The sequence below is a fragment of the Argopecten irradians genome, chromosome 2 (assembly GCF_041381155.1).
Source record: "Argopecten irradians isolate NY chromosome 2, Ai_NY, whole genome shotgun sequence".
In the NCBI taxonomy this organism is placed as follows: Eukaryota; Metazoa; Mollusca; class Bivalvia; order Pectinida; family Pectinidae; genus Argopecten; species Argopecten irradians.
Genome location: NC_091135.1, coordinates 18,307,029 through 18,320,293, shown reverse-complemented (window position 1 = coordinate 18,320,293; position 13,265 = coordinate 18,307,029). Strand labels below are relative to the sequence as shown.

General features: G+C 34.6%; 1 protein-coding gene across 1 annotated transcript in view; it reads left to right on the top strand.

Moving 5' to 3' along the window:
• The first annotated feature begins 5,398 nt into the window (after nucleotides 1-5,398).
• Nucleotides 5,399-13,265, top strand: part of LOC138314682 (protein FAM117B-like) — a 43,664-nt gene continuing 35,797 nt past the window's right edge. The window contains exons 1-2 of the mRNA XM_069255150.1: nucleotides 5,399-5,779; nucleotides 9,600-9,754. Of these exons, the coding sequence (XP_069111251.1) occupies nucleotides 5,566-5,779; nucleotides 9,600-9,754 (369 nt within the window). The 5' untranslated portion in view covers nucleotides 5,399-5,565. The remainder of the gene's footprint in view (nucleotides 5,780-9,599; nucleotides 9,755-13,265) is intronic.

Sequence of the window (13,265 nt, the reverse complement as noted above, 5' to 3'; positions counted from 1 at the left end):
AAATTTATGAAACTTCTGATTTTCATCCGAATTTATTAACTCATCATAGTTAAAAATATGCTGCAACAAAACCAGTAAAAGTTTAATTCGCATTCTTCATTACCAACTCGCTTTCACACAAAAGTCTGTTTTATCCTATACTTTAAAAAAAATGGACTAATTTAGATGATGCTATTAAGTCCTTACCCCTTTTCACATTTAACTCAGCCAGAGTCAAGTTCCCCAATCCCTGAAATCCCTACCCTATGAAAGTTTTGTGAGAGTAACTTGAATAAAATTCACACTAGACTGAGAAATAAGTATATCATCCTTTTGAGTTGATCTTTTCTTTTAAAATATATGACCAATGATAATATATGAGGGCCAATGTGAAAATGCATATATTTATACCGACTTCTGACACTTACAGTACCTCATGAGTTAACATAAAGTTAGCTACGAAATTTAGACTTACACTACACTCTATCTAAATCTCTGATATTATCAACATTTTATCTCATAGGCTTAATATGTGTTTTATCAAAGTATTCCTATAACATTTGCTGTTGTTTTTCTTGTTTGCGGAGCGTTAAATGTTCCGGAACGTTATAACATAACGAAGTTATCGTTACAGTAGTGATTCCGTTACAGTAACAAATACAAGTATTTAAATATATTTATTTGTTTATAACAAATGCAATATCTATTAATAACAAATAGTCTATTTACTTATTTATTTACATACTTATTAATTTTTCTTTTGTTGTGTTACCGGGGTTCCCCCGCCTGGGCGGATAAATAATGTTCCAACTTCTCCAATCACTATTTTCGTCCGTTTATTTAGTTTCAACACAAAAACTCTGTTAACAAGAAACAAAACATCGTTTATAAATCTTACATTGCGCACACTTACAAACATTCCATAGTTAAAGGGACATAACTCGTACAGGCACGCTACTTTATAATTTATAAGTTAGAAGGATTCGTAAATGTCTCTTTACATGTCTAAACACCACGCGAGACGCCTGTGTACAGGCAACAAACCATTTTTCTCAGCAAATACTTGTCTTATCGAGTCAAACGAAACACCAATATAAAGTTTATAAAATTTTACAACGTTTATTACTTGTTTTAAGGACGGAAGATTTATAGGATATGTCTTAAATTTTCGTTAAAAAAATACGACAGCTCATGAAATGACGGTCCGCTGCAGAAAGCAAGACGGTAACCCTGCGCTGGCGGATATAAAAGGAAAATCAGAAAACACAAAAGCTCCTGCCTTGTACTTCCCCCATCCTCGATACTCCAGGGGTTCCGATCACTTACGATCTCTAAACCCCTGGACTATCTCATCGTAAAACTGGAGGCAACATAACAGAACAGGTAATTTAGTCCTTTGATGTACATCAAAAGAGCCGTATAACGGTACACTGTGGTTGACTATGTGGCTTTGAAGTTGGGAGTCGCTCTCTCTGTAGTCTTCAAAGGAAATCTTTGCTGGTCTGTGATTGGTCAAATATTTTCAGCTGAGCTGCCTTCAATTTCACTATGAGATAGTCCAGGGGTGTAGAGATCGTAAGTGATCGGAACCCCTGGAGTATCGAGGATGTACTTCCCCAAAACCCAGTGTGACTTATCCTTCTCATATGCGTCCTTGACTTTAACCAATATAAATCAGTAACATAAAGAACATAGACTATATTCAATTACTCTTAAATTATCCCTAAAACTATAAATTTAATTAGATACAATTCCATTGGCACTTTCTCACATTCGGACATATAACAATTTAAATATTAAAACATAATATTCAAAATCTAACGCACAATCAACCCACAGCTATGGTGTGAAGGTTTGCCAAATTCTTTAGGGAGTTGATTAAAACAATGATTTACCAAATGACTATTAAACCATCATGAATTTAATAGAAATTCATGAAAAGATAAATACAAAAATAGAATTACTTTACCAATTAACATATGACCTTGAAAAATAGCTCAATGACAAAATATCAATCACTTTTAGATATATTTATAATATAAAAATGCAAACCCTGTATTAATTACAAAATTGTATATAAACGTTTATCATATACAGACGCTATGCTGCAAATTTAAACATAATAAACACTTACCAGATAGATTCTGAATAATCTAGTCTAATAAGAACAAGAAGTCATTTGAAGATTTTAGCCTAATTGATCCCTGTGACCTTGAATGAAGATCAAGGTCATTCATTTGAACAAACTTGGTAGCATTTCATCCCATCATGCCACAGGCCCAATGTCAGGTCTCTTGGACTCTTAGTTATTCTCAAGAAGTTGTTAAAAGTTATAAACCTATTTGACCCCTGTTACCTTGAATGAAGATCAAGGTCATTCATTTGTACAAACCTGGTAGCCCTTTATCCAAGCATCCTACAGGACCAATATTAGTACCCTGGGCCTTCTGGTTCTTGAGAAGAAGTCGTTTAGAGTTTTAGCCTCTTTGATCCCCGTGACCTTGAATGAAGGTCAATGTCATTCATTTTAACAAACTTGATAGCCCTTCATCCCAACATGCTACAGGTCAAATATCAGTGCCCTGGGCCTTTCGGTTATTGAGAAGAAGTCGTTTGAATGAAAAGTTTACGCACGGCGGACGGCGCACGACGACGGACGGTGCATGATGACAATAGGTCATCCTGACCTTTCGGGTCAGATGACCTAAAAATCAACTGGTCTGTCACCTCGTCAGGAACGGAGTGCCAGGTGAGGATGAAACCTTCCTTACCCAGGTAAAATTATAGGCACCCGTCCTGACCAATAAAAAAACAGGTCCCTTGTCATCTGTCATAACGACTCTCGCACACATACTCACTCCCTCACGTGCACACACAGGTGAGTAGTAATCAGTTATTCACATACAGACACAGATCCATTCAAAGCCCTCTCACCATCTAGACTCTCCCTGGACAGCACACATATGTGTTAGTTCTTAATTATACGTATGATACATAATACAATATACAATCAAACCAAATATATATGTCCTATTACATAATATTACATATAATATAGTAAAACAATCACCTATATATATATATATATATATATAATTATCCTGTTACAGTTGTATATTATTTTATGATTGTATATTATGTATGATTTTAGAAAAAACATTTGATACAGTACCTCATCAAAGATTGTTGTCGAAATTAGAAAGCTACGGAATAAAAGGAAAAGTACTCAAATGGATAAGTCATTTTCTAATAGGAAGAAAACAAAGAGTAACTGTGCATGGAAATTATTCAGGCTGGAAGGAAGTAAAAAGTGGTATTCCTCAAGGGAGTGTTTTAGGACCTGTTCTATTCCTTATCTTCATCAATGACTTACCTGAACAAGTTAATTCGATAGTTAAATTATTTGCAGATGATGCCAAGCTAATTGGACCAGCTAACCTGGATGGGCAAAGAGATATTCAAACGGATTTAGATAGACTAACATTGTGGTCAGAAACTTGGCAAATCAACTTTAACACGGAAAAATGTAAATCTATCCATTTTGGCTACAACAACACGCAACAAAGTTACAATATGACTGATGGAGATGAACAAATAACTGAAATCAAACAAACAAAGGAATAAAAAGACCTAGGAGTTTGTTTGTTTGTTTGTTTGTTTTTTTGTTTTTTTTTTTTTTGATAAGGACCTTAAATTTAACAAGCATACATCTGAGAGTATATCCAAAGCTAATAGAATGATTGGTATCATCCGAAGAAGTTTTGACAATTTAGATAAGGACATGTTCACAATCCTGTACAAATCACTCATTAGGCCTCATGTGGAATATTCGAGCTGTGTTTGGAACCCAATATATAAAAAGGATATTATTCGGATTGAAAACGTGCAACGCAGGGCAACAAAACTTGTCAAGACCATGAAAAATTGACCTTCAGTGAACGGCTCAGAAGTTTAGGAATACCAACACTACAATATCAGCGAAAGAGGAATGATATGGTACAAACATATCGAATTATAAAGGACATTGACAGAGTCGATAAAATGATATGTTTTATGTGGAAGATCGAACAGGAAACAGAGGAAACAATTACAAGCTTAGGAAAAAAACATGCCATTTGAATTGTAGAAAAAAATGTTTTTTTCCAATAGAGTGGTGCATGATTGGAATACATTACCAAACAAAGTGGTGGAAGCAAAAGTCTTAAATAGTTTCAAAAGCAGTTTGAATGATCACTGGAAGAACATGGAGCTGAAATTCAATCCAAATTTTTATTAGTCAACTACAACTGGATCAACATAGTCTCTATAACAAGGACAAAAGAACTTCTAGAGATTTAGTGGGGTTACCTCGCTAATCTTGATTTACGACTATATCCTTATATAGTGATGGGAGGATTTAGTAGGGTTATCTTGCTAATCCTTACAAAAGAAGAATTGAAAACTCATCTAAGGAATTGATTTGTATGCCATATAAATATAAACGTAATAGGAAGGAAATGAACGGACTAGAAAGGATAGACTTTTTTTATCATTTTATTGTTTTTAACAACTCTCTTTTTGCATGCGCAAACCAGAAAGTGAATAATGAACATTTATTAAGGACAGTCATATTAGCTTGAAGCTATCATCAAGACTGGAAAAACAGTGCGAACAGTGGGAACAGTGCGTATATGGAAAAAAAGAGAAGAAATTATGTTGAACAAACATGCTTTGACCTAACTCATGCAATCACTGAAGTGATTCAGACAACGTTGCTATGGACGCCATGTAGTTTTTAGGTCATACTACACAGAGCACGTGTTTGTATACAAAACGACTGGATAACACACGAACGTAGAATTCAACATGATACTGTTGCATGAAGAAATAAAGAAGTTCGCAAGTTTTAATTAGTCTGAGCGATCAACAATCAAACACTGGAAAGACTATTTTCCCCAGTAGGTTAACAAATGCTTGGGGAAGTGTTGGTTTTAGAAATAGCCGTAAATGGAGAGGATAAATCAGCATTGAAGAAATGACTGCATTTATAAGCTAAAAAGGTATCTAAGTAATTTATATTTTCCGACTTAGAAGACGCTAGGCCTAGTTTAAATGGACAATTTAAATACCTCTAATTTGTTTTGACATAAAGACACGTGAAGCGGATGTTTACGCATCACTGTTGTTACGATGTAATAGGGGAGGTAACTGCAATCGCCTTTGTTACTTTTATAACACGATTTGACTTTTAATCCTTGAAATATGTAAACGAATAAGTCATACTGAAATATGTAAGGATAAAAGATGCTAGATAAATACAATCCATAGATAAATGTGTGTATTATTCAATGCATCCAGATAAATTTCATGTCTCACTATGCCGAGGAAATATGGTTGGGATTGACCAATGAAGTAGTGGCATTTCAATCACGTGACGGAATTTTTTTGTGTGTTGGGTTGTGTGTTGTTCATTGATGAACTAGCGAAAGCATACTGGTCGTCGGAATAACGGGTATTGTGCTCCCTTGCGGGACCAGGGGACTGTAAGAGTTGATTTACAGGAAAAATAGTATTTAATTTATTAAGTTTTGGATTTAAACGTGGAAAATGTCAGGGCAACCGCACCAAAGGGTTCGCCGAAATGCGTCCCCTATTCAGACTCACAGACCTATCAAGGCAGTGATTCCGTTCTCGTTGAAAAGCAGTCCGACGAGAAAAAGCCCTGTGTCGTCGCCTACTGCAGGTTTGATTCTTACAAGAAGATCTCCAGATAATAGATCTTCACCAGAAAGGAAATCTCCGTGTTCGCCGAGCTTTAAAGGTTGGTATTTCACCGGTAAACTAGAGCGATACATTTCTTGGCAACTTGCCCAAAACCAGTGTCTTTGTCACAGTAATGGCTTCAGAGGACATGCATATTCTCACAGAAAATATATGCTGGTTGTTAATTTACGAAATATGCTGAAAGACCCTACCTAAGATATATTATTTTCTGTAAATTAGAATGTTTTATTGTCAAATTATAAATTTCATTTTGTTGTAATAATGAAAATCCACCTGCCAATGCAGACGACTTTCACAAATATTTCGGCAAACAGTGTAAGATGGCCGCACAAGTGTTTGATTATTTTTGGCATATTACCAAACTCCCGTTATGTGTCAATTGCATACTCCTGGGTGAATAGATTCGCAGTCTGGCACGATTCCAAAATTGTATTTTTCACATAAAATTAATAAATGAAATGATGAAAGACAAATGATATGAGAAAGACAAACTAGACTAAAGTAGAAGATTTTGGGCCAATTTTCTGATAGTAACAGCTACTCTTGTTCCAAACTTATAATAAAGAAAGTAGGCATAGATTATTTTTGTCGGTTTCATTTATTAATATTTTAATTTATAGTGTTGATTCATTGGGTTTGTATGGTTTACTAACCAAAATAGTTTATTTCAATAAACCAAATGACAACTAAATGTTCAAATTATTTGTTGATAAATAAGGATTTAGTGTGGAATGATGATTAACATTATAGGCCTACTGCACTGTATCATCATATCATCATCTCATATTGATGATTTAAACATGTAGGATGTAACATCGACTTAGTGTTGATTATTTGTTTTTTTAAATAAAATAAGATCCAATTATTGATCGAGCAATAATGTTTGATCTATCCATCAACAAATCCTTTGGACATTTAGTTATTTATAGTGCTGTCACTGCAAGGATGCTGAATTTTGTCCCTGCATGGGTAGAGTGCTCTACCAAAACTTTAGTATTAAACTGATCCGTACTCAGGTACTCAACATAACACAGTTGAACATATTATTAGCTTAGTGTTAAAATATTGGATCTTAAAGAAAGACTTGTATCATGATACCAGAAACAAATATATCTATGTATGACAGGCAATGTGTTTTCACAGTGAATGTGATGAACTGGTGAGAGACTACATATGAGCTTTGTGAACTTGAAATAATACTTCTACAAGTAAGTTTGTCATTGATACTCATTATACTTGTATTTGGTTAAAACAAAATTGAATGTTATTGTCACTTTCAAGCATTTGACTCCAAATCGCAGCATAATTGAGCTGAACGAAGAGCTGTTGATATGCAAAGACTCGTATTTTTTCATAAAATTAAACTCGAAAATTTAACAGTATTTGTTGACTATCACTTAAATAGCCTTAGGAGGTTCAAAAAAGGCCATTAGTAGTGGGAAATTTGTTCTGTTGTTGTGTGGGACAATCTGTGGATTGAAGGCCAGGAAATTATCATATAAAGATAAGTGTTCTGGCCATGGGATTTCCTCAAATGTTTTTTTTTCAGATGAAATGGGGCCCTCTGCATTATCACTCAGATCAGTAATTTGGTAATCATTTAATGTAACAAATTAACAATGTCAATTGCAAGATGACAACACAGCATGTTCATTTCACATGTTGTTTTCCTGCACATGAGCAACAGGAAGTTCTTACATCAAAATACAACTATGGGAAACACAAATTACAACAGTATATTGCTTGTGAGTGAAAACAGAACAAATGGGTTTCTCTTGGTGGACGACATATGCATTTGTCATAATGCTATATGGCATTCACGGTCGACCTCTCTGTAAATAGACATACATTCAAAACACTGCACTGACCATGCATGGTTACGTAAGGACTAGCTGTAACATGTTTGAAGTGAAGGGACAAAGAACATCAAACGAAAAATGAGTTTCACATTGGTTTTTCAACATAAAAACATTGAATACAAACATATACACGTATATGATCATTCATAACACATTAACAATAACTATCTATTTCAATGAAAATTTTAAAAATTTTCATAGGCAAAATCAATTATCAAATCGATTTCTTGTCAGACTTGATTTAATCAATGTTTTCGGTTATCGGTACATCATTAGCATATATATATAACTCCAGAATGAACATTATATTAGAGAATTGCATTACACAAGTGAAAACGTAGTACAGACAAAGTATACATATATGTTTTATTTTAACTTGACTGGTCAAGATTTCCGCCTTAACCCGTGCATGGCGGAATCAATCAAATGTCAGAGGTTGATTTGAGTGATGATAATAATATTAAACATACTAAATGCCATCAGGAAAGTTATATCTTATTTAATACCTCTGTGATAACTAGCATTGGCTGAAATGTTACATTCTTCACAGACAATTATATTCAAATTATTATTAGTTTTTACCGTTATCTCCTGTGAAATTTATCCTACTTAACCAAATATACATATTATAAAACCTTTTTGATCCATCGCCAAAAGCTGACTATGTTATGAACAATTGTCTGTTGACACTATAACAACAGTTGGACTGATACTGATATCAGATATATATGTCTAATTGGAAGGTTTTAAGTACATGTATTTTGTTAATACTGATCAAACTTTTCACTCTATTTTCAAGTACTTGTTATATATACGTTCATCACACTGAACCAGAAATGTTTTACCATTAGACACGTCTAGTTCACTTGTTAACAAGGTTTGACTGCATTATTCAGTTGGACATATACTTCCTCTGTGATCAGGGGTCAAAAGTTCTCAAAAGGAACTAGCTTTAGCATATTTTCTTTTGCTGCGGGTCTGACCACAGAATGGTTGCAGTGGCCGAGTGGTTAGGATGTTTCGACATTATTATATTACTACAAGCCCTCTTCCTGCGGATCTCGAGTTTGAATCCCATGTAAACATGTACATGTCCTGACTGCTGGTTGGTGGCTTTTCTCCAGGTATTCCGGTTTTAATCCACCATCAACAAATCTGGAACGTCCTTACTAATAATGACCCTGGCTGTTAACAGGACATAAAACTAAAACAAACCAAACTGACCGCAGAGTGCACAGACCAAAAAAAAAAAAAAAAAAAAAAAATCTGTAAGGGGAGATAATTACACTACTAATACAGTAACAGTACCGTACTTAGTTATATAGTAACAGTGTGCGTATCAGTGTACACCCTACAGAGGGAGTGATTCAAACCTTAGCTAACTGACTAGAAATGGAATTAAGGAGAGTGGAACAGAATATCACTGAGTCACTGGCCAATTATAGCTATAGACTTAAAATGGACATTATACCTTTAAACATGTGTACATAAAAGATAATGCTTTCAAAGGATTTATCCTGTGTGAATTGGTGTACGACTTCTGACCGATTTACACAGGTAGTATAATTGGATGATTAACAATAAATACATGTATTTGTGTCACAGAACAGTATTATGTTAGGTGGAAGGGTATATAAGATAACAACACAATACATTATGATGTATATGGGGTAAATGATCTTTTTGAATTATATAGTGGGCACCTGTTTGAAGTTAGGGCACCATGCCAGTTAGCTAATGCCAGTTATGTACCAGTATTAATATGTTCATTTACTGACATGAAGGGATTAAGGTATTTGAATGTGGCCTAAACAAGAATAACCTGTTTGTAGATGTCATCTAGGGTCATAATTAAGCTATCATTTATAATGTACAAGCTGTCATGCTGGGTTCAACACTAAATTCTATGCTCTGTTAACTGCCTAAAAAAATTTAAAAAAAGTTTTGAAGTTGTTTTCTTTTTTTGCAAGTACAATAAAGATCTTGATTGTTTTTCAGTTGAAAGACCAAAGCCAGTAAAAGCGAGTCCTTCCCTGCGCAGGACAGGGTCTCTAGAGGCGATATGCGGGCCAGCGGCCTACCTGAAGGGTCAGTGGCCCTCGGGGGACCTCCTCTCCTCAACGAGCCACTTCATGGTAGATAAGGGTACACAGGTCAGTAACTAAAAAAGGCAGCAGCTAATTATTTATCTTTTGAATTTGTAATTTTTCCTAAGCCTCACCCACCATGTAAAGGGTGAAGGGGGGTTGGGGGGGGGGGGTTGGTATTAGGGGTGTGTACATTGTCTTGTCCTACCTCATCCCATCCCGCTAGTGCTGGAGTATGGCATGTCTATATGGACACAGGGGTCATATTGATACATTTTTAGATTGAGTCAGTAAGTGCCTTAGCTTCTCCCCCTTTCCAAAGTTCAAGGCCACAGACATTTGTAGAGCTCTGAAATTGCAAACAAAATTTACCTCCATGAATAATTAACTGGCTATTTGGACAAAGTTAAAAATCTCATTCTCGTTTCTTACAGTAATTGTAAAAGACTAGTTAATGCATATCTTGGATACAGGGTTAACTGTTAATTTTTTTTTATGGTACAGATACATGCATGTACATCCTGATCTTTTCATTTGTATTTTAAAAACAATGGGTTCTGCATTGTTAAACACAACAATATGGGTCATTTATAAAAGTCTATGAAATCAAGACTCGGAATGAGCAAGTAGAATTAGCACATTGCCCTAGGACTGTGAGGTGACTTCACACTGTGCAATAAGGTACTGTTGCACAAGAGGTTGTCTTCTCCTGAATTTTGTACTCTGTGCACTTGATAAACACTGTATTCTGCTAGAATAAGTACAGAACATGACAAAAACTGAAAGTTGAGGTCATTTTAATATCAAGTTATCCTACTGTTAAAAAAGTCCTACGCTACAACTTTCAAACAAGTGCCAGTCAAAAATGAATTGACCTCTTAAGTAAAGATCATGTAAACCGGTTGTTTTTTTACCCTGCTTTCATCCAAATGCTGGATATTAACTAATTGGGTCTGTCTGTCAGTCTGTCTGTCTGTAACATATGGCTCAAATGAGTTTGCTCGGTACTTTCATCGGACCCTGTTTGGCAGAGTTATGGCCCTTTGATTAATGAAAAATGACACATTAGGTGGTTTTCGTTTAATAACCTGCAAATATGTTCTTGAAACATAGCAAAATGATTAAATGTCTCAGGGCCTTGGCCAGGTTCGATTCAGACCTTAATTCAGTGTTCAATCTACGATTATTGTTCGTGGGTCCTTTTCAATGGTTTTAGTGAAAACAATGGGTCCCACAGTGTTATAGAGACTCATTCCCAGAAATTTCATGGGTACTTTTAAAATTCTGTGAGTCCAGCACTCGGGATGCGCAGGTAGATTTATCACTGTTAATTGGACCCTATTTGGCAAAGTAATGGCCTTTTGAATAACGAAAAACGCCATTTCGGCTTTTCAGTGACGCTGCCACAAATCTTAAGCAATTTTTTTTTGTAATTTGGTCACATGGTTAAATGTGACAAAGTCATGGGCCTTTGATTAACGAAAGTGGGGGATATAAATTCCACAAAGTTGCTTGTTGAATTATACAAATGAAAAGGAATGGATGTACATGTGTACCAATGCAATAAATCATAAATCAATCACCAATTTATGCTGTGTATTATAATTAGTACATTAGTTCATATATATGTGCCTGGGTCCTGGACTCCTTGTACATGTAAATGAGTGGTACATATATTTGATCATGATGATTGGTGACAGAATTCAACAATGTTTGTTTACATCTAACACAGAATTTTACACGCAAGCTATAAGTAGTGGTCTTGACGGACAAAATCAAGGAGAAATATGAGCTACACCTGATAAGCTGTACAGGTAAAACCCCTGACAGAAATCAATATCTTGGAGCTGACTCAATTTGAATTGGGTATAATTTGTCAAAAGAAAACCGTGTAAGTTCCTACTGAAAACATGTAAGAAGACACTATAATAGAAAAGGAAAAGTAATATATAATACAGTTAAGCTCCTGCTACCTATTGATCTAAGGAAATGTTGAAGCACACAGAAAAAAGTCACCACACCTGTATTGATTTCTATCCATCGCCAATATTGATCTATACATAGCTATCACTTATTCAAGTGGGATAGACTTTGTCATGATGGAATTTCCATATTGTAGATCTGAGATCACACTGCTAAGTATACACATTCCACTGCCATGAGACAGGTAATCTAAAACAAAATAATCAAGATAGTGGTGACTCAAATCAATTAAAAGTCATCATAAAATATATCATTCACATTAAGTTTTAATCAAAAGAAAGCTGTTTAGATACATTCCAATGACAAAAACAGAATTTCATCTAAATCAAAGTATTGGATTATATAAGATGCCATGAGTGATTGAAGTTGTAGATCTATATTTTATATTGTATTCGACCCAATAAGCGCCCATGTCCCAATAAGCACCCCTTCCCCCTTTTTGAGGCCTCAATTTCAATTGTCCAGGCATAAATAAAGATCAAAACTACACAAAACTGTATAGATTTGTAGTAATAAGTCTTATTAATTAGCACCTTTTCTATTTATCTGTTTTTCAAACGCTCTAGGCACTTATTGGATCGAATACGGTAATCCAATGCCAAATGATTTGTCCAGTAATCAGTTTAGAAATACTTCAGTAGACCTTTTCTGATGTATAATTAATGTATGCAAACATTAAGCATAAGAATAATTTGAAAATTTCACTTTGTTCTTTATTTCATATTTTTATTTGTATATACATGTATTTATTTTGAGTAGTTTAGTATATTCATTATATATTATTCTAGATTTTACCTTCTAATGTATGGTGTTGCATAATATTTAAATAATAGATACAGTTTTGAAATGGTATTTACATTGAAATGACTGTAATGCATACTTTACTCTCTGTATAACAGGATCCTTATATAATTATACCTTTAATTCTTGCACTTAATCCTCATGACAAAATCTAGGTAACCTTTTGAAATAGTTATGGGTGTGTAAGGAGTACGCCTAGCTAGCTCTTTGTTGACATTTTTCTAGATTTATAAATCTGGTCTTAGTTACATAGTTTTCTTGTCATAATGTAAACTTCTGGCCAAAATTCAATCAAATTTGGATTCAGATTTTCCAGTATGTAGGTATGAAAGATTGGATTTCAGATTTTATCTCGAGTTTTCACGCTGACAATGTGTCATTGTATATCTAATAAGTTCAATTTCAAATGAGAAATCTAATGTTGACCTTTCTTACTTCGTGGACTAGGTATACGTAAATACCTTGAGCAGGCTGGCGATTTACACTGATGTCGATAGTTGTTTGCTTGTGTGATTAAGACTACACACAGTATATGTGACTGGTACGTTTACTATAGAAGGAACGTAATTGCACTCAAATTGAACTCCATGTATCCCTGTATATATATTTCTAATAACTTAATACCTTTTTAGTGAAATCTCTAGCCCAGATTCTGTATCTAGATCTGGAATCAGTGAATTGACAGATTTTTCTATTAAGGACATTTCTCAGTTGTTCAAATTGCTTTTAAAAACAAATATGTCTTTGTTGGAATATTTCCATTAGTCTACACTATATACCTATATGGTGCTGC